The sequence below is a fragment of the Phaenicophaeus curvirostris genome, chromosome 19 (genome assembly GCF_032191515.1).
Source record: "Phaenicophaeus curvirostris isolate KB17595 chromosome 19, BPBGC_Pcur_1.0, whole genome shotgun sequence".
In the NCBI taxonomy this organism is placed as follows: domain Eukaryota; kingdom Metazoa; phylum Chordata; class Aves; order Cuculiformes; family Cuculidae; genus Phaenicophaeus; species Phaenicophaeus curvirostris.
In genome coordinates, this window is record NC_091410.1 from 5,985,957 (window position 1) to 6,008,584 (window position 22,628).

The window sequence follows — 22,628 nt, forward strand, 5'->3', positions numbered from 1 at the left end:
TGCCAATGAGGTAACCAGTTACTGTCATGTTTAGGTTGTGCGATCTTTATTCACCTGTCTCTTTCTCTGTGTACAGTCTAGCACAGCACAGATACCCTGTCGATGCCCAGAGGCACGGCTGAAATAGAATAGCATCAGTGTCACATCACGTGGCCTCAGTTTCATCAGGAGCTGATTTCACACAGGCCACTGCACAGTCATCACAAGATGATCACTGTTGGTTACTACCAAGCGGTGTCCTACCACGAGGCACCCAGTCATCCTCCACCTGAGGAGGTGGTTTACATCTGAGAAGTTTGACAATGGAGATTTTGGCATGTATACCTGGGTTTGGAAATCCAGCTCACCTGTCTCCTGGCTTGAACTCTCTTGAAACTTTGGTCTTCTTCTTCTTGTGCTTCCGCTTCAAGTTTTTGATGGAAAGAGGGATGCTCTTCTTGCGGCCAGTACCGCTGCCACTCTGGGATGAGGCAGTGGAGCTAGCAGAAGAGGTGACAGAGCTAGTGTCATCAGTGTCATCAGCTGCTTCATCATCAGCATCTTGCTCCATGGACTGAAGCCGGTAGTCAGATGATGCTTCATCCTTCAGGAGAAAGGGAGGCTGCTGCTGTCGTGCTGCTGCTGCTCCTCTCTCTTTCCCCATTTCTTCAGGCTGCTCCTCCTTTCTCTCCCCAGGACTTGGTGTGCTGTGGGAAGAGTCATCCAGCTCACACTTTGATCCAGCCTTAAGCTCTTCTGACTTCTGGTCAGCAGCTGCAGCAGAGTCTTTGTCAGGGGCTTCACCGGTAGCCTGAGACTCTGGGGAGCATGACATGATCTTCACTATCTGCTTCTTCAGCAGTCGCCTCACCTACAGGGAGCAGACCTGGGTCAGACATTACACTTGTACACTCAGTAAGCTGCCAGCCAGCCTGAGGAATGGTCAGCTTTGCACAGAGGAAAAAAACACCCCACGGGCCTCTGCACACTTCACCTGCATCACAGGATTCTGCAAACCAGCATCTCACCACTGCTCTACTCAGGAGCAGCTCCGGACTAGTCCAAGGAAAGTGAGCTTTACTCCTTAAACTATTTTAAGCATGTCCTGAACTTTTTGTTACGGAAGGTCACAAGAGGTTGCACAAGTTAATTGATGTAACACATGCAGCTCTGCAGAGACATCACCATCCACACTGATGACATCCTGTTATTCTAGGAACACTGCTGCTCTACAGCCAGCATGTAGAAACCATAGCATGACTCGTTTGGCCTAGGCAGCAAAGGCTTCCTTGTCTCGCTGCAGCAAGGATTTTACCGAGCAGTTCAGCTCCGTGAGAAGCCCGAGGTCACACTAATGAAAACGACACATGTCTAACAGTCCCGGCTGTCAGAGCACACCAGCTCTGAGATGTTTGATCCTTGCAATGTGACACCTCTGTGTCAGAGGTCCTGTTCGTGTTCTCTCACGGCATTAGCTGTATGCTTCACCCAGTGCAGTCAGGCTGCGGTACAAGGTGACTTGGCTGCGCACCAAGCTGTTACTCTTTACAACAACCACTTCAGGAGTCACATTTCAGACCACGTGATTAACAGGAAGATTTCTGCTTTAAAAGCTACAATGACTACAAATGCTTAGAGAAGCCAATGCCTCCCTTAGACCCCTCAACTCACCTTTTTGGCAACTGACCCTTCACCCAGAACGCAGTTCCTCTCTGGGCATTCACAGGTGATTTTTGCAGGCTCCACTTTGTCCGGAAACACATAAAGGCACCTTTCCCCAAGCTGCCTTTGGGCATGGTCAAAGCACCCCAGACGCTTTACCCTGGTAGAACAGGAGGGCAGCTATGAGCAAAGTGGAAAAGCAGTAACAGCACCTACAGTGACCACAGCCTTCACAAGTCCAGCATGACCTCACGCCAATGGTGCTTCTGGGGTGGCAGAAGCCAGCACCACACCACATCTTTTCCAGTCACATATTTCTAAAAGAGAAGTGGGAAATCTCAGCAGGGACTGGGCAGGGATGCAAAGGGTTTGGGTGGGACACCAGTCACTCCTCTCCCTTAGCACCCTCTCCCAGAGAGAGCTGCTAAGATATTTGCAGTTGGCATTGGGGTTTGTTTTTTGCTGGTATTTGATAACTCTCTCTCCTTCAGCTTCCTTGTGAGCTCCAGGCAGGAACTACGCTGCATTGTCATATTACTCATCTGACTTTTCTATCTGAATTTTGTTTAGCCCATTTTTTGCAGCTGTAGCCTGCAGAGGGCACCAGATGCTCCTTCAGCACGAGGCTGGCTTCAGAGCAGGACTGCACACACAGTTAAACGATGCAGCCTGCTCCAGACACAGGTGGAAGGACAAGGGAAGAAGCGACCTGCTGCCAGACAGCACTTCCTCCTCTGACCACTTGTCAGCTATACAGTACTTGGAGAGGATTGGTAGGATACCAGCCCCTGTATTGGTAACTCAAATGTCTGCTAAACTAATTTGTAAACTCTTCACTCAGTTTTGAAGCTCTAGAAGCAGACATACAACAGGGTGAAAAATCCCACTGGAAACAGGAGCATTGTGTCTAATGAGTTGGTAGACACACCACCTACAGCCTGTGCAGGTCCTGGGTGCTGGGGGTGACAAGTGTTTTTTAACTGATCTCACCTGGACAGCTTCTCCTGGCCAATTACTGAGGGAGGAGGACTCACACTGTCAGTACCTCCAGGACAGAAGCTTTTAGTGATCCAAGTAACCTTTAGTTCCACCACCTGTACCTACAATGTGAAGAGAGAGAGAAAGCAATGTAATTTTTCAGGAGCTTTCCTAGACCAGTGTGTAGGATCTGAACGTTCACTAACAGGAAAGTAGTAAACCCATTTTCATAACTTAAGATGGCCAAGTGCAGTTCCACCACATCCAGGACCACTGCAGTGCTCCACAGCATGACTCCTGGCAACACCGAGAGCTTCTACAGTTTTTAACCTCAAGACAGACAACATTTGGCTTGGAAAGGAAGCTACAGTGCTTGCAAATCAGCAATCCAATGTCACAAAGAGACACGCTAATGGATTTGGAGTCACTCCCTTTCAAATTTAGCAACATTTCTTCCTTTTCGATTAGCAGGCAATATTAACTTTCAATAGAAGAGATGCTTCTGCTACCCCAGTGATCAGCAGTTCAGGTATTGTGTATTGGCACACGATCGCCTTACAAGGTGCCGGCAGGGACCTTTGAGAGGGAAAGCCAAACCAAACTCAAAAGTCCCGTCAGTCCACAATGAGGAATTTGTCACCTCAGAAGACCAGAGCCACAGTACATTTGCTCCTGGAAGGTAACCATGGCAAGCTGACTCTGCTCCAAAACACCCACCAGGGACAATTCTGTGCAGAAGGTGCCGTGTGTCAGCTTGTCAGTCCTTACCTCTTCCACCACCACTCTGAACTTGCTCTTTGTGCTCAGAACGGGCTTCACACCCGAGAGCCACTGCACACTGGAGAAGACTTTAGAAGGCCCGATGAGGACTTGCCCAGGATAAAAGCCATATGAATCATCAAAGAAGAGACCCTGTGGAGGAAAGGGAGAGGGAAAAAAAGCAGCATAAAGAACTCTTGCTTTTAAGATTCCAGCATTTCTCTTCTCTCATTCGTGACCAGTATGAATAACCATAAAGGAAAAGTCTGCAAGTTGCCCATCCCTTAAAGCTCATTCCTCTCCTGAAGTCAGCCCAGCAGTTCCTATAGCAACCTGCTCTGTCACACATCCATACCAGACTATGACTCAGTGGGGAAAAAGCAAAGGTATTTGTAAGAAAAAGATGCGGATTCCCACACAAATATCCTCACTAACAAAGTAGCTAAGTTGGGCTGAGCCGTGGGCAAGGACACCCCTCTTTCCATGTTCTAATTCAATCACCTACAACTTTCAGAGTCAGAGGATGCCTGCCTTCACTCCTCCGCCTGCTCAAATTAAGTTTGTAACTATTATTCCTGTCTTAAGTCGATTAGTTAATATGACAATTCTTTGAAAACAAAACAGGACAGAAACCACAACAATCGCTCTCCTAGTGACAGCTCTTTCCCACTGGTATTTAGAGTGACTTGATGAGCAAAGATTCAGAACGTGGGGGCGGACAGAGCAGCTCAGGGTAGATAAAACACTGAGCACAGAATTGTATCAAGTCTTGTAATTTGTCAGAAAGGATAAAAGCCACGCGACAAAAATCTAAGTTGGGTAAATATCTAACATACAGCAGTTCTGACCATGGGATCAAGAGTACTCACACTTCAGACCAAACCACAAGTCTGCAAAGGACTACATACACTTTAAAAGCAGCCTCACTCAAAACAAGGCATCTCAAAAATCAGGTATCAGAAGCTAGATGCTGCTATGACATCCTTGTAGCAAGCAGAAAATATGCTGCACAACTCAAAGCAGCAGAGACTAAGATACCAGAGAATATCTAGCAGCAGACCACACCTTTTCTTTCCAGATCAGGAAAACCAGAGCAGCACATCCTACTAAACTGATACTCCATTTACTCTTCAAGAAGCAGGCATAAAATTTTAACAGATGCACAGTTTTAGATCAAAGGGACCTTTCCTTTGAAGGCTGGGAAGGATAAGAGCTAACTGCACTGCTAGTTCCTAAGAATTACATGCCATTCTCAGTCAACTCCCAAATACCACTGTCAGGACTGCAGCAAGGCGCTACAGATGCTGTTTGGAAGAACAAGGGAGCTGTCATCAGCCTTTGCAGGTGAGAGGTTAGATCCCATCATCACACAGGCAACTCCATGTCTCACCCAATGACTTGCAAAATCTTCCCCATCATGTGATTTGGAAAATGCCAGCGTGGCAGCAGGTCTCCATTCAGAGACCACAATGGATTAGAATAACAAGAGACAGTGCTTTACTTGATCTGGAGACATGCTTCTAGCAGAACCCCTTTTAAACAATATGCACCTTTCCAGAGGTGGAACACTTTTGAAAGCTTTAAGCGGAGTAAGAGCCTTTTCAAGTATGTACAGATACAACAAGCAGACAGCGACCTGCCATCTGACTGCATATTGTGCAAACTTGCAAAGAAAGCAGTTGGATACACAAATTCCAATACCGCCTCAAAACCTGCTCTTTACTAAGTTTACTTCTAACCACATCCTGCCACACTTCCAGTGAAGATCTAGAGAAGTGTCTCTCAGCTGTGATGCATCGTTTCATTTTTAGGATTAATAACTGCCTATAGTTTTGCCTTCTCCTTCCCTCCTGCACAAAAAGCTTACAAGATGATCAAAGAAGACTCTCAGAACCAGAAGCTCACCGAGTCACTGACGTGAGGACAAACATCATACAACTTGGCTCCATCTTCTGTGCTCATAGAACACCTGGAAAACAGACAAGAGACACCATCACATTTCCAGAGCCACCCATCTCAAAAGCAAACAGCCACCGTCTGAGTTGGGTCTGTCAGTACAACACTCAGTCCTTATGGTCCAGAGCAAAACTGGCTGCAGACAAGCTACAAAAGCACTGCCTGGTGTATAAAGACTCCACTCAGCACATGAAAAAAAGTAATATGCAGGGTGCTGGACAAGATTTGTCTGCTGCAAAGGTTGTTTATCATTTACAGTGACACTGGAACTTAAAGGCAATTTGGGTACAGTTGCTTCAGTAATAGCTTCATTTCCAGAGTGAGTTCTGGTGCGATTTCAAATGATTCATTGGGAAGATTTGGAAAACAGTTAACTCCTTTTACATAGCCATGCATGAGCTGGTTACAGACACCAAGAAAGGTTTTAAATTGCACCAGTAACTGCAGGCAATATAGATACACTTCTCAGTGAAGCTATTTTTCACTCCCAATTTAACATATGTCTAAGAGCCTTTCAGCCTGGGTTAACCGAAAGCTAGAACAATCAAAATTTCAGATGCATTCACCAATCATCTCTTATAGTCCCACATTACTCGCTTCTTATAGAAAGACTCAAAGCTGGCTGCAGGTTTATGGGTTTGGTTTTCTTTTTTTTAAAAACATCAATGTCAACACTCAATTTACAAGACAGATAGGCTGTTCCCCAGCTGCCAGGCTCATAAGCTGCTTCGCCCTCCACTGGTTCCTTCCTTCCACGCATCAATAAAAAAAAGTTTGTTTGACAAAACAGACTTCGGTAACAGAGTGTACGTGGTGAATTCAGAGGGGATTGGTGTCCAGCATACACAAGGAACAGAACTCAGATCCTTCTGCTGGCTTTGCAAAAAAAAAGTTAGCCAAGTATTTCTTTGACTATCTCTGGTTAAATCTCTCTAGAAAGACATGACTCTGGATTGTCTCTTCATTGAGAAAACACTCCTAACAGTTGCAAATTGCAGTGAAAAAGCAAAACTTTTGTCTTGGACTGCTTTTTCATCTTTGCTAAAAACCACCTAGTTCCTCCACTTTCACAGACCTCTTTTTAAGGTAAGAATCCTCCCTGCATCTCAGTGAAATTATGCTCTCCGACTGAGAAAAGGTCTGGAATAGCGATCCATCTTAAACAGCTACTTTTCCAGAGGAAAGGCACAGTTTACAGACCAACGTGCTTTAGTTCTGGAGCACTGATCTGCTGGGATTGAAAAGAAATTGTTGCCTTTCAGACAACAGCTCTTCAGAGGGTGACCAACAAGTCTCAATGCTTTCAGAATAAAGTATCTTCAGATAAAAAGTAAGAATACAACACAAGCAGATAACTTATCGGCATGTGGTTGAAGCCCAGCCCATTTCTAGCTCTCCTAAAACAGATCAGAATTGTGAAACCAAAGGGGGCAGCCTTCAGAGAGAGAAGTACCTGGCTCCATTGGAAAGCTTGAGGATGACCTGGTTCTTCAAATCATAGACCTTGCCCAGCCAGCAGTCATAGGCTATGTAGTCACCATACATGAAAGGCTATGAAGAAAACAGGAAACAACCTTAAAAACATCAGCCTTTGTAGTCTGAGGCATCAAGTCCTCCAACAATGCAGACTAGATAGGAATCTCAAAGGGATTTATGACAGCAACTGCAATCCTACTGTAAACTGGAATAAATGTACATGGAAGAGCCTGCTTGATAGTCAACACAAAGTCTGGATTCTCCAGTTAAAGAGCTCAGACTTTCTAGGAGGTTTTTTCCCTCAGATCTTAAACTTGCTGAACTGCACTTGTCTTCAGCCAATATTAACAATCAATTTTTATTACTGAGTCTAATATTCCATCCCAAGTAGAGAAGCCTGTATCCCGTTGCCATTCCACAAGCTGTTTCTTGAGCAGGATTGTGACACTCCAGCTCTTCATGCTCAGATTATCTTTTTTTCAGAGGAAAAATAATGATGAAACTCTATCTCACCTGGTCTCTGGAAATCACCCACCCACCCAAGAGGGAGAACCAGGCACATCTCAGACTGTTCTACCTCAACAGAAATACTCTCCTCCTCTCAGCAGTTTTACAGCCTGTTTAAACAATAACAATTCTTCAGCTCAGGAGCTCTGTGCCAGTGCCATGGGGCTGCCCCAAATGGGATGTCACACCAGCCCACCTCACTGCAGAAGTTCTCACACAATTTCATGTCAGCCTAGCTCTCCAATTCATTTTGATCTCAGCAAATGTGATCAGAAACACAGAACAGATGGGAAGATGAGGCGATGCTGCATCATCTTCCAGGGAGGATGCTTTCAGTAAGTTTAAAATAAAACCAAACCGCAGATGCATCTTGTGTAATGTGGATGCCTCCTTTTCATGTGTTAATGGGAATCCAGCAACACCCCTCCAAACCACCAAACACCGGCTCCCACGTGTACTTCAGCTCTGTTCTCACCCAGATATGTTGCAGGTCTTTGCTGTTGACTGGGTAGAGAATGCAGTTGGTTCCAACCAGCTTCACAGCACACTCTATGTTGACATCAATTACAGTCCCACACTGGCTGTCCTGAAAACGGAGAGAAAAAGAGTTTATCACCTAGGGAAGGTCCTACATACACACATATGTTCTCTGTGCGCAGATAGGAAGCGCAGAGACAAGTTTTAGCCTCCAGAGTCTTGTTCTGAAGGAGCATTTTCCACAACCCTAAGACAACTCAGAAGGTGAGATGACTACTAAACACCTGTAGTACTTTCTTCCTGGTTAAAATTTGCAATGGCTTCCAATACAGCAGTCCAGAGACTCCTGCACCTGGTCAAATAAGACCACACTGTATCAGGCGATTTGTATTTACTTACTTTAAAATCTGCCTGCCTCTTTGGTTTACTTGACTAACAGATCTCTGCAACGCGATAGGACTGTTCTGCAGGTATTGTCCTCAGCCAGCGACAGTAGAGGTGGAGCATCAACCCCAGAACACAAGAGAAAACCTTTAAAGTCTGTGACTTCACATGTAAAGCTTGATTTTGCAGGACATTATAAATGGTCTTTACTTGCTGCCATACTGGAAAAGAAAAAAAATCTGGCACTTCTCAGATTTCAAGGTTTGGAGCCAGATAATTTACAGTCGGTCCAATTACAAGATGGTTGTCATTATCACCCTCACTTTTTAGCAAAGTTTTAATCTTTTTTGTCCCCAAGAAAATAAAACATGCTGTCAACAGCCTTCTGGGGCTAGTTTGGCAGGGAGCACACAATATGCACGTTGCTCACACATATGGTGGAGGCCGGTGAGGAAGGGCTGCTAACCCAAACACTGTCAAACGCAGCAGCTGCCCTGGCCTCCTGACAGCTGGGACAATCGATACCCTTATTTATTAAAGACCACAAGTCCATTATAAAAGCTGACTGTGGGCCAGTACAACAAATGCCCTGGTATCAGCAACCTCTGAAGTTGTCCTTATCTCAAGCGTCAAGGTCTTTGCTCCAACAGGACTTGAGCGTAACACTCAAAGGGCTCACATCCTGAAGAAGTGGATTCGTTTACTAAGTCCGCTCACAAACATGCTGTTCTTTCAAACACTTTAAATAAATATTTATTCAAGGCCTTTACTCAGAGTCCTGGACAGCCCTTTTTGGAGTTCAGGAGTTTGCTGGTGCTCGACTCGCCCCTTCTCATCTTGAGGATTGGTAGGCAGAGCAAAGACACCCTACAGACATCTGCAGTCCAGGATAATTCCTGGGCAGATCGCTCAGCCCATCTGGCTGCCTTGCTTTCCACCCACCTGCCACAAGCCCTCCTCCTCCTCACAAACCTTGCTGTGCTCCACAGCTCCTTGGCTCCCAAGGAGGTGCTAACGAGGACAGCAGGTCCTGCTCTGCACATCGCCCATGCAGAGCTGTGTCAGGATGGCCAGGAGAGCCTGCCTGGTGAAGCTCAAGGCAGAAGAAACTCATTCCCCAAAGCTGCTCCACATACCACTCCCATTTCTTTCTAGAAAGGCTGGGAAGCAAAGGAACCTTTCCTAGCTCCATTGTGACAGACAGCAGCTAAGCCTGATGTAGCCCACAGGCTGCCAGGAAAGAGCCCAGCACCATGACTCTCACCTGAAAAGGGTTTGCCAGAACTATGCCAGATTCACAACAGCTGCTGCCAGCAGGATTCGAGCTGTAGGATGAGCAACGTCTGCTCAGAAGTGGCATCTGTTCAATAAACCCCCAGCTTCCTAAGCCCAGAGCACAGCCACCTATCCTGCTTTTCCTCCAGATTGATCTAAATCAAGTATGCCCAAATCCATCTTCTGGCCATGCTCTGCAGTTCAGGCCCCATGTTTTAGATTTCTTAGTAGTCAGAACCAAAAAACACCCAAAGAAACAAATCCATTGCCCTACCCTGAGCATTTCAGAATTAATCTTTCCTTTATGAGCAGCCACCATGACAGCAGCTCTAAGATATGATACAACTCAGCACCTGCAGTTTCTGTGCATCATCTTGTTTCTGGGCATAAATGCCCTATATTACTGATTGGTGAAAGAATAATGAGTAATAAAACCAGGAATGGGGTGACTAACAAACCCCAACACACTCTGCTTGTTCTCTAAATGACAGTTTGCCCATGGAGAAGGTACCTGCACCACTCTACAAGCCTGCCTCCCATCTAACACAGTTGGGTGCCTCCTAGTCATGGACCAGAGCACCAGGTTCAGTTCAGCTGCTTCTCCTTCCAGTTGCAAAACACATGAGTGAGCACAGAGCCCAGTCTGTGGTGAGAAAGTAGAGCAGCCCCAGCAGCTACAGGGCTGTCAAGCACAATCCTGCTCCCTCACCTGCCACTAGACCTTTGTTTATTACCAGGTTATTTATTTCACTGCCACATGAAACATTAGCCTGCAACAGGGCAGGCAGATTTGCAGGCAGAGGGGTTCTGCTGAATCACTCAGTGTGATTATAGCAGCGCTCAGCAATGCAGTCCTGGAGCAAGAAGTCACTAGCTTGTCTCTTGTCTGCCGGGGCAGGGCTACAGTCAGAGCACAGGTCCCCACCAGTTGGCATGAACTCCATCATCCTATCCTGTTCATCAGATGCTCCCATTAAAAGAGGGGACAAGTGAAATGAGTTGACATTTCACAGTTCTGTTAAAAAAACCTGTTTCCATCAACCCCAGTAGCAGAATTGGAAAGGGAGGTAACTGATCTTCATCAGATGAGTTGACGGGTTCAAGCTCCACTCATGACAGAATTAAGTGCACTCCCTGGACCTTCTTCCTGCTGCTTCTGGTACCCTGACAACACGCACCACACTGGAGACACTCAGTATGTAAGCAGTGAATGGATGGAGAAGCGACTCCCTCCCTTGCCCATCACAGACAAGACTTTAAGGCAGACAAGCAAGCTTCTAACAGGAAAGCAGCTCACCAAGCACAGGCTGCACTCCTGCATCTTCTGCCTCGCATCCTTCCACTCCTTCCTTCAAAGCTCTCTTTTCTAATAAGAGGATCTTCACACCACCCACTTATTCCTTTGTTTAGAAGGGACAGCTGACCCCACCATCCTTTGAAGCAACAAAATCCAGGTGTCTGACAAATCATAGACCTACTTCTAATCTTTCCCCAGCTTAGTGATCACCTGGAAAAACGGACTCTGACACTTTCACCACTTCCCATCCAGCTGCATTAGGTTTCCAGTCTCAACTATTATTCCAAGCAAATGATCTCATTTTGTGCATTATCCCCTGGAGCTGTCTTTCCCCACACTCAGCAATAGATGAATTTGAGTGCACATGAATTGGAGTCAGCTCTCTTCTCTTGAGGAACAGAGGATTTCCAGTCCTTCCCGCTCAAGGTTAAAAACAAGCCCTGAGAGAGTGTGGTGAATACAGAATAAGTTCTACATTGTGCATTTGCCAGGCCAACTGGTGCAGGGCAACCGTCCCACATCCTCAATTTGGCAGGCTGACCCTGGCAGATTTTCTATTTTAAAAGCTCCTGTAATTTCTGGAATACATCTGATTAACAAGTGAAGGTTTTCTTTCAGATAGAAAGGGGCTGTTTCCTTTATCACTGACATTTAAAACATACTTGAGGGCAAGGTGAAGTGAAGTGTAACTTGTCTTCAGATTTGCTGTGCTTTTGAACAGAGAGAAGAAATTAAATTATACCCTCCACCACTCCATCAGTTACAAAAAACAAGTTATCAGCCACTAGTCTAAATGGTCAAAAGTCAGTGTTTAAACAGGTGAACAGACAATAAAGGAGCATGAAAGACAACTGCTGGGTAAGGTATCTATCCATACACGTGCAGCAAGCCAGAGAAACCAATTTCTGCTCAGATGAGGATGGAAATTGCAAACAAAAGCACCACATCCGTGTTTGCCAAGACAACAACTTGCTGTCTTGAAAGCTTAAAATGATTTCAAGAAGCACAGCGAGAGGCAAGGCTCAAAGCATCCCTCTGAGCGAGAAGGATATACCAGAGTCCAGCTGTGCCAGGTCAATGGTGCAAACAGCTGATATTTCAATTTTCTATTCATTGTTTTGGATTGAAATGTTTTCACAAAGCTGCAGTTTTAGTAAGATGTCTACTCCAAATTTCCATTTCAAACAATTACATTTCTTCAGGAAATACTTTGTTTTAGCATTTTTCAAATTACCCTTTAAGTTTTTTCTCCCTTTTCTTCTCTTTGGAACATTTGGTTAAAAGCAGGACGGAGGTAATTTTTTTTTTAAATTGACAATAAAGGTTTTATTTAAAAAAACCCAAACAACAAAACATGCAGGTCAGAGAATGGCTTCCCCATCCCTGCAGGAGGCTGCGCACCATGTGGCGCCACTGCAGCAGTTAGTGGCCAGCTGCCTCCATCCCAGCCTTGGTAGCCACAGTGCTGGAAGCAAGTCAGGGGAAGATGCAGGCGTGCACATGGCAGGCCAGATGGCTCAGGGTTATGGGTTAGGTGTGAGCAGCAGTGAGAAATTGCCAAGCTAAGCTCCTAAAGAGACCACATCTCATCTGATAATCGATACTGCACAACATTCCCAGCATTTCTTACACAAAACCCACACATCTCTGACCAGCACAAGCACTGTTCAACTCAAACAGAATGACGACTTAAAGCAGCATCCAGGAAGAGTAAAGGTAACAATTATAAGCTAATTAAGACCTGTTTGCTTTCCGCTGGCCTAAGCTGTGTCAGATGCTTCAGCAGTTTTGGGATCTGTTGTATTTCTGGTAGAAACGGGACAGGACGGTGCTCACTGTAGATTGAGAGGTCTGCCTGAAAACAGGCGTGTGGCAGCAATGTGATCTGCTTCCATTTCAGCCTCCCTGTTAGGTCTGGGAGAGCAAGTCCACACTTCCCACATCTCAGAAAGGATTGATTTAAAACACAAAGGATGGCAGGATAAGTAAGCGTCACATCTTGTCTCGTTACCTGACATTGTCAGGCTTGCTTACTCAGGAGACCTTTGCAGATATGCAACAGTAGAGAGGCAGCCTTATCAGCATTTCATTTTCAAAGGATGCAGCCAGGTCTATCAAGCCCACTAAAAATAGAACATGCTCAAAGCATCACTGCTTAGTTCCATTCAGGCAATTTGGCAAGTCTTAGAAATGCACACAGAAGTATCATGATCAGAAAAGAGACAAAGAAAAAAGCACTTACGCTGGAGCTCATATGTCTGACCACATCTCGAGGGACCACAGAGCGATCTTCAAGCTTCAGCTATCAGGAAAGAAAAAGAGACTGAATTTAGTGACCTCAGATGATACTTATTCAGAAGTAACATGACAAATACAAATGCACAGTATCCCAATGCTCCAGACAGAGGTTTCCAACAGAGGATGCTGAGGCACTTCCATACAGTGTCAACCCCCTTGGTATGTTTGCAAAATCCGGTTGACAAATCCGAAATACAGCAACCAGGCCATCCATCCACACTTGTGGACAGCAGGCACATCAAAAAGGGTGCAGACATCTACTCGTTCATCACTTCAAGTTTCCCTCTCCTCTTTCTCTGTCGTCATCACGCATAATTTTCTACTCGCATCCAATATACGTAGTAGAGATGACAGAAGACAGAGGGAGAACCTGATCACACTCACAGTTCTGTCTCATCCTGCAAGCTTTTTGCCCAAGATATCCCCACATATCTTGTTTAGACTGGAACATTTTAAGCAAGGTACTGCACAGCGAGAAGTCTTAGCTTGCAGGGAAATTGGCTTTGGAGCCAAAGTCACTGCAGCAAGCACTTGCCTTGGAAAAAATTGAAAAGAAATGGCTGTTTCAGTACTCAGTAGCTCCCACGGCCCACGAAGGTAACACAAAATGTCCACAAGCGTATGGGTAAAGTCCCAGCACTGCTCATACTCCAGCTCCTGCTAAAGCACTTGCTGGCAAAGAGCTAGTGCTGTCAATGAAGGCTGCAGCTGGACCATCGTTACACACGGTACATCAGTACACGCAGAGCTGGGGGCACCAGGAGCCATTACTGGCAAGGGGAGATATCACTTAATGGATCTCCAGCGACCGCTGGCCAGTTAACCCAGTGATGTCCTGCCGAAAGCAGCCCTTCATCATGCTGTTTCAGTCACTGTGAGACTAATTGCCAGCTATTTTATCAAGTGCTAACAAGCTCAAACCTACAAAATGTAGTTGCCATCAAATACATGACAAAACACTACACGAGGGATAATGTCCTAAGAACGCTAACAGGGAGGCCACGAGACTGAACTCTAATTTCAGGCTCATTCAGTTTCACAGTAACTCGGTTAAGATTTCTTTCTGCTGAACAGGCAGAAGTCTCGTCTGCGTTTCAGTGGTCAAGAACACATTTGCATTAGTACATCATTCTGTGCCCTGCAAATACACTAATTACACATCACGTGCTTTGGGAAGCGCTGTGTGAACGCAGCATCAGGGACAGAGCCTCTTTCACATCTTAATTTCAGAATCCATCTCTCCACTACTGCTGCATTTTGCTGCTTTTCCTTGTTGATCCCCACCCCAAAACGCACTTTGCTTTGTCAGCATTTCCTCCTAACCCATGCCCTGTCTTACAGCCTGCCTTACTAAATTAGACTGAAATCTATAATCTAAGGACAGGATCCGGAATCAAACCAAAATACCTGAGTATTTATTGCCTTCTTGATTGCGTGTTCTCGTAAGAGAGGAAGAGAGACAGCCAGCGAGGCTTTTAGACCAGCTTCTAGAGCCAGAACTCCAGCAAAGAGGGAAACCTGAAGTCTCCCATCAGCCCATTTCCACATTATGGAAGTGTTTTCATTGCCTCCCACATCCCACCAGGATATATAGAGAGAGCAATTTTTATACAGCTTTCTAAAATTATTTGTTAAAATAAGTACTGTGTAGCCTCTTCCCATCCAGAGGCAGGCAGCAACATTCACATTCCAGTAAGTACTCACGCGTGAGCAGTCTGGGTATTTTAACTGAAGTTCTCTTCCTGCAGTGTATAATGATACCTTCATTTCAGCATGCACAAGGGCAATTTAATCTCTGGCACGTGGTATTTAAATTGATGCATTACATTTCAGCACTTCACTAAGCCATGCCCCTCTGTTCTGTATTAAACAGGACCTGAAGAACCCAGACTGACAAGATGATCTGACACTACCTGGCAGCGGCAATACCTGTTAGTTCACTCTGGTAAATCACAGAAGTTGTAAATTAATATTGTGACCCTTCCTGAAGGATATAATCACACAAATACTTCCAAATGGAAGACAAAATTTTCTCAACAGGGGGACTAGATTTAACCTATTTCTGTATCTCTTGATTTTTAAAGGCAGCACAACTCTTTTCAGCTTCATGTGCCAGCCCCACCTGCCTCAGCTGTGAGAAAAAGCAAGCTAAGTAGTAGGCAGAATGCCAGCATCAACAATAAATACTTCACAGGTCTGTCATCACACAAAAGACTGAAGCCCCAGAAGAAACTCAACCAGAGGAAGCTGGGACTGTTGTTGATGAACACATGACAGTTCAGTCACTCTCCTTCTCCTCTGCTATAACAAGAGCGATGCGATCATCAGCTGAAGGTCGGCCCCCTCCTGAAGCAGAGAGGGAACTCAATAGTGGAGAGGCACTTTTAAAATAGGTACTTACAGCTCAGTTGCTATATTTACCTCCATGGAAGTCAGTAATAACACAAGTACTTTTGTGTTCTAGCCATGCGTCTTGATAACAGCTCTGAGAATGAGAAATATCAGTTTCCCAGAGATGCTTTCAGCTAGTCCTGCACTCCTGGCTGGGCTTGGCACCCTCCAAACACCCCAAAATGCAAGGTGTGTTTTGCAATGCCTTTCTACAAAATAAATTCACACATATACCTGTTAAATAAGAAAAAACAAAGATACTCATCCCTGCATGCACATATCCCCAAGCAAAGAGGGACAATAGGTACCTCCCAACCTGCAATGACGCTGGTGAGCGCACTCAATGCAGAAAGAAGTGGCAGAAGAGCTCTGGCACTCATTTATTTCCCCCTACTATTCAGATGCTCTCTGGGTGCTCAGCACTGATTAAATGCCCAAGCTTCCCAGCAGATTTACTTGTCAGGAGGCACGACCTGCAATCCAGAGAACACTGGACACTTCACCAGGTCAGATGATGCTCACACAGCAGGACAGGTACAGAAATTTCGATTTTCACATAGAGAACAAGCACCAAGTGTGTTGAGCCATGACTCAGCTGAGTAATTTGCCACAGATGAATTAAGGTAGCCATCGTGGCTCTCACCTGAAACTGGGAGGAGCAGCAGGAGAGAAGGACAGACATTTCTGCCCAGCTGCTGAGCATTTACTGATTAAGCCTTGGTAGCTTATTGCTTCATAGAATCATAGAATGGTTTGAGTTGGAAGGGACCTCAAAGATAATCTAATTCCAACCCTCTGCCATGGGCAGGGACACCTCCCACTAGATCAGGCTGCCCAAGGCCCCACCCAACCTGCCCTTGAACATTTCCAGGGATGGAGCAGCCACAACTTCCCTGGGTAACCTGTGCCAGTGTCTCACCACCCTCTTTGTGCAGAATTTTCTCCTTATGTTTAGTCTAAATCTGCCCCTCTCCAATTTAAAGCCATGCCCCTGGTCCTATCACTACATGCCCTTATAAAAGAGCAATATTTGCTTTTGCTACTGCCACAGTCCAAGCAGGAAACGTTGTCACAGGAGGTAATTACTAACAAATGGTCCCTGGCCTGAACAACCCAATAACAGAAATTGGAGGACACGCTTAAATACAGAAGGGAACCATAGTTTTAAAGGCTGAATACATCCACAGTCAGTCTTCAGGTGTTGAGTCTCAAACACGTGCCAGCACACACCTTTTGCACAGGCTTTCTTCCCAGAGATGACTACTCAGCAGACCTTACAGGTTCAACCCACACTTAGAGACCAGAAAGACCTTGTCCCCGTGACTCATCATTGCCCATGGCTGAATTTCAGATCCCAGGTCCTTTATCTTAAACCCCTAGTGACACATATGGGTTTGGGAGCACACCTTTTCCCTGGATCAGCCATGGCTTTACAGCTGCCTTCCTGCTCTGCCACTCAGTGCTACAGAGTGCACCCTGGCTATGGAAAATGACACCTGATCCAGCATAAAGCTTGTTGATATCAACTTGACCGTTAAAGTTCATGCTTGGTCAGAGCTCTCTCCGCAATATCTGACCAATAAAGAATAAGGTTTGCTTTAGGGTGCCAGTGTGATCCCACAGCCTCTGCCTCCAATGCAGTCATTGTAGGGAGGAATACAGTGTCTATTCCAGCCACTTTCCAGATTTTAATCTCCATAAAAAGAGCCCTGGGAATAAGCACATAAGCATCCAGGAGAAAAAGCAGCACATACCCACCCTCCGTTGGTAACTGCTTATAAAAATGGGAATATAAGACACTGCAAAAAAAAAAAACACCCAAATGTAAAGCACAACACAGGAGAGGCTGCTCTATCCATCTGCCTCAGCTGCAATGTGATGGTCGAGGTGTTTATCCAAGAATCAGGAGGGTACTATCTATTACGGAAGTTGGTTTTGCTATTTGAGTTAAGGAAGGGCTCTGCTGGCAGTGGGCACCACCGTGAGGGCAGGGAAGCCAGGCTTCGACCTGCACAGACCTGCTACAACTATTCACTCCAGGCTCCTTCTCCACCTCACATGTCCCAGCACTTTCCTCAATACCCCTTGTGCAGCCGATCTCATTTAAACCACTGTTCCAGGCTGCCCTCTTACATTTGCAAACAAAAAAGAAAAGAAAAAGTTACTTGTTATTTTACAAAGCCTGACTTGTAATAGGGGATGGTGAGTTCTCTCAGTGGGACTAAGAAAGCATAAGGGGAAAAACGATACAGGATGCCTTTTGGACATATTACCCTTCTGCGGTCTGGTCTCTGGTTTAGTCAAGCCGAGGTATTACATATGGGAAGTAAGTCACACTTGTTTTTTCTGTGCCACTGGACAAATGTCGTGATGGAGGAGAGATGGACTAGATATCAGATTTCTGTCCAATTTAACAGTTAGGATTTTACTCGCACACATATTGAGGCTTTTCAAACCTGCAAAGTGCTCCTAGCAAGTCAGCTGGCTAAACTTCTTGTGTACTTCAAAATGAATCCCCTCCCTGGGACACCCCTCCAGGTCACCAGCTCCAGCTGCCACTGTCCTACAATCTCCACATTAGTGTTTTCGGTTGGAAGGGACAGCACCTATGTGTTAGCTTGGAAGTGATGGAACTTGAAGCATCGATGCTCAGCGGAAAAAGAAAAAGCACAGGTTAAGAGTAAAGCACAGGGAAATCAGTCTAGTGCAGCAACAGGCAACAAGGCACTGCGGAGCTCTACAGGCCCCAGCGTTTAGAAGATGCTCCATAATCAGAGCTAAATTGAAGCTGGTGCTGTGAGAAGTCACAACCTTGCTTCACTCAGCTCACAGAGGCTCCTTATAGCTCTTCTGAATGACCTGGCCTCTCGGCACTTGAAGTCCACATGAAGCAGGACATGGTGTACTGTATTACCACGCCTGGTTTCTAAACCTGCAAGCAACTGGATCCTTTTCTCCAAAGGCAAAGACATGATGCAGAAACCTGCATCCCACAGCCCTGGTTTGTGACTGGGACCACTACAGGGCTCCTACTGGAGGTTAAGGGGAAACCTCCACCCTGTGCTCCACCACCAGCTCCTGTGCACTAAGAGAAAACAAATCTGTGCCAACTGCTGCTACAGCAGCTGGAACCTGGGGCAGCTCAGGAGCTGCCTTGGTGCAGGGGTGGCTGCGGGCTGGGTGTTCCTGGAGGTGGGACAGGGAGCAAAGCTGGCAGCAGTCTCACCAAGCCAGCATCCCCCAATTTTTTAGCCCTGATTACACACCCAAATTCCCTCCAGCTAACACAGCACATAGCGATTTTTTCAATACAGGCTGTTTTTACTTAAAGCCAAATGAGGTGTCTAAAACAGCAAGTCAACCGTCCAAATATAGACGACAAAGGTTCAGAAATTCCAAGACCCAGAAGTTCTGAAGCCAAATATTTTTAATATCATTTCAGTATCAACATATTACTAGCAGCATCACATACTACTCCTGGGAAAATGTGTTCCACATAAAAAGTTCACTTCCCTTGAAAGACTTCTGTTACATTGATCATATAGCATTGCATGAGCTGTATGAAGAGCAGGATAAGAGAGGAGAAAGCAGGAAGAGCTGAGACTCCCACAGAAGCTCATATTTGGTTCACACTGTGACATTTGAAGTGATACATGTTGCTTCACTTTAACTGGGTTTTTGGGAAGGAAGATGGGAGAATGGACCAGAAGGACTACTAGAAACTTAAGAGTCCCGAGAACTGAGATTCTACAACCCAGAAGAGCTGAACAAAGAGCTATACAATATAGCTCTTTTTTTTAGAGGCTTTTAAAAACAATCCTTGAGGGATGCAGCTGCAAAACTACCAGGATAAATCTGCACTGATTGGCACAGAAGTTCTGTCCATGACAGCTCCCAGCAGCTCCTCCACAGCAAGCACACAGTCTGTGTCTCTCCCAGCCAAGAAGATCAAAACCTGTTTGAGATAGGAGGTTGTGGAGACTCCCACATTATTTACAGAGGAACTCTGCCCTTGTGGGACAAGGTCTTGGCTTCTGCCTGACCAAGCAGTAGACGTCAGTAGAACGTGCTTCCTTACACCCTGCTAAAGAATAGCATTGGTTGCCACTCTACCACATCATTTCAAAGGACTCAATTACAAAATGAGAAAGTATTTAGAGTTACTTAGGAGTTACACTGGGAGATCCAAGAAAAAGAGTTGTTCAATATGGCCTGTATTAACTCTCAAAAACCTGGAGTGACTCAGAAACATGCAGTTCCTCACCTGGACTGGTTAAAGTGAGGGAAGGACAGCAAGCAGGACTTTTGTTTCCTGTAGTCAGCGCAAAAGAGACCAATAACTGGTTCATGAGGCTGTTCAGGCAGCACAAAACACCCTCCTGCAAAAGGTCAGGTTGACTATTAACTTCAGTTGCAGGAAGAACAGAACAGGGGCAGGTAGGGAGGTGCTAAAATGCTCCCCAAACTGAAATAAATGCTTTTAAGGACTTCACAGAAGCCAAGATGAAATCAAGACAGATTTACATTGCGTGCAGCACTATCGGCAGGCAGTTGATAACATATTACAATTCTTCTGTCCACGCAACCAGCAGTTCTCAATCTGCCAACCACCTGACACTCAGCACACTCCAAGATTCCACTAGGACTACCCCAAGTACTGCCTGTTACCAGCAAACTACAGTGGATTTAACTGTACAGCATGGACCCAACACTTTTTCAGACAACAAGCAAAAGGCTAGACCTACAAGTAGGATTTCCTAATTTAGCTCACGAAGATCCCATTGCTGGTTGGGATGAACACAGCAGATCCCAGCCCCAGGCCATCACACACTGCTCTACAACAAACTTGCCTTCACCAGATGAACATCTACAACAGTTTAAAGATCATGCAGGAAGGAGACATGAATTTGCATCAGTTTACACCCCACTTGTTTACTGGGCTGCCAGAGACAGGCAGCACCTGCAATCTTCTGAAGAGCTGTATAAGAAAAACACCCAGCAGGTGACTGTGTGGAAAGCAGTGGGGAAGGAAGCCTTTCCAACACACACAGGAGACCTGAAAAATTTTCCTGAAAAATGGGAATCAAATCATTGGCTCCGCATTGCTGTTCCCTTTCAATGCTGCTAGCAGTGTGAGAAGGCAGGCTACACTGGCAGCTTCACAATCCAGCTGTGTCATTACATCTTAAAACCTCCCGACAGACCGAGCCTCCCCAAGGACCTGCAGCTCTTGTAAGACAAACTGACAGCTCTTTCATTTGTCTTCATGACATATTAGAGACACAGAAACCTGAAGATGTGCCATTCAGTTCAGTTCCTTCCAACTTCAGATTGAAGCTCCCTGAGCCCCCACTACCTACACATCCACCTGCAATGGACTGGGAGCTACTTTTCTCCCTCTCTACATTTCTAAGCACGTTACCTGTTGCTTTTCCCTCCTCCATCCCCATTATTTTTGGGTAGTAAAGATCTTCGGTGGCAGAATATATTTCCATCCTCTGTAGGTACAAACCTCCTTCCACAGCACCGTTCTGGCCCTTCACTTGCAGCCAGATGCTGCAGCACCTTCCCTCCCTCCCAATGTCACCTTTGAGCTGGCAGAAAGACACAAAAAGGCTCCGCTTTCCTCTTCCAAGAAGTGGAATTTGGCTAAAACATCTGAACAAATAATTGGATGCAACAAAAGTTCAGTTTAATCATAAAGTGGCTAAGTGCTGTGCTTTGGAGCACAGGAATCCGGCTTTAACAAATCTTTTGCTTAGCAGAAGTAAATCCTTTACTTGGATTTCCCTTGTCTAAGACTGTCAAGTATTATTTATTGTAGCAGCAAATCACTCCTGTAGCTCTGCAAATTTACATGACGTTTTGGAAAACACTTCAAGACAGATTCCCTGGTCTGGTGAATGCACCAATCTAGAAAGGAAGACAAAGTACAAGGTGGTAGTTCAAGGGAAGGAAGACAAGATGACAGGAAGGTTACTGGGTTATAATTTAAATGAAATGAAGCAGGTTTGGAAGCATCTCCCAGCAGAGGGAGCAAGGCGACTGGGAGAGAGGAGGATCCTGGAAGTAGAACAAGGAGAGCCACACTACTCCACCTTGCTCTCCTTTGCCTGGAAGGTGAATCCCACCTGTAACTGGCAACAGCAACTCCCCGCTTTTTGGCATCCTTAGTCTCACATTTTTGTCTTGTGTGTAAGAGTTGAGCACCGCCACTCACCACAAAAGGGATGCAGCAACAGGGAACTCACTCATGAGAGCCTGGGTTAGATGCCTGAAGAAGGGCGAAAGCCACAAAGATAACTCGGTACCCAAAGTCCCAGCTCCAACCTGAAGAAAGAGGGCTTCTAGGAGCTTACTGAGCTTTCTAGACTCAACAGGCAAGCACGATTTCCAGTGAAATTAGGAAAAAGGGTTACAGAAAAGTTTGATTCTGTCCAACCTTGTCATCAAGTGCTGCTGAATTCTTTGTTCAAACAGGCTTACATCTTATACATTCACTCACACCAACTAGCAACCAGGTCTTTCCATCTAGGAATACAAAGCAAACCCTGTGTGTGCAAAAAAGCTTTACAAAGCCTTAGGAGACCTGAAAAATAATTCAGAATGAATGAACACAATAATGATGCTCAGCATAAAGTTATGGAAAGCTGAAGTTCAAAAATACTGCTATAACTACAAAATATGGGAAGTTCTTCTAAGAGAAAACTAAGAGCAGTAGGGCACTTAGTCCTACAGGGAATCTTTTGAAGATGCCCCCAATTACAGGATTTAATCTAAACACAGGATTTTATTTCTTAGCAGCAGTTTAGAGTAAAAGATATGATCCTCGTTCTCATTGTTTATACTTCTTGCTACATGGATCCAGCCTTGTGGGTGTAGCAGTTCTGGGAAAATCAGTCGCGTAATAGAAAAAACAAGCCAAGCCTAAAGCATCTTCTTTCTCCAGGTGCAACGTCCCAAGAGCACAGATTATTATAGGACATCTCTCCTCCCATTTTCTTAGGGTAAACTGGGAGATTAAAAGCAATGCTGTCTTACAACCTCTGCTGAAGAACTGGAGAAAAGCTCTAGCACCAGATGGCACTGTTACCTGAAAAAACCCTTATGAGACTGCAATTAAAGACACAGAAGCTGGCTGGAAGCAGGAAGGAGAAAAGCAGATGTTTTACCCATATATCAGCCAACA

At 45.4% G+C, this 22,628-nt stretch overlaps 2 protein-coding genes across 3 annotated transcripts in view; one reads left to right on the forward strand and one right to left on the reverse strand.

The window, feature by feature from the left end:
- AANAT (aralkylamine N-acetyltransferase) overlaps positions 1-22,628 on the forward strand; it is a 282,598-nt gene that overhangs the window by 220,319 nt on the left and 39,651 nt on the right. The window lies entirely within an intron of this gene.
- UBE2O (ubiquitin conjugating enzyme E2 O) overlaps positions 1-22,628 on the reverse strand; it is a 102,661-nt gene that overhangs the window by 55,472 nt on the left and 24,561 nt on the right. For both annotated transcript variants that reach the window (XR_011338745.1, XM_069872307.1), the window contains exons 2-9: positions 12,993-13,052; positions 7,793-7,903; positions 6,788-6,885; positions 5,284-5,347; positions 3,388-3,531; positions 2,632-2,741; positions 1,651-1,801; positions 348-850 (exon numbers count right to left, since the gene is read on the reverse strand). Coding sequence is in view for 1 of the 2 variants with exons in the window: in XM_069872307.1 (XP_069728408.1) it covers positions 348-850; positions 1,651-1,801; positions 2,632-2,741; positions 3,388-3,531; positions 5,284-5,347; positions 6,788-6,885; positions 7,793-7,903; positions 12,993-13,052 (1,241 nt within the window). In the remaining variant the exon portion in view is untranslated. The remainder of the gene's footprint in view (positions 1-347; positions 851-1,650; positions 1,802-2,631; positions 2,742-3,387; positions 3,532-5,283; positions 5,348-6,787; positions 6,886-7,792; positions 7,904-12,992; positions 13,053-22,628) is intronic.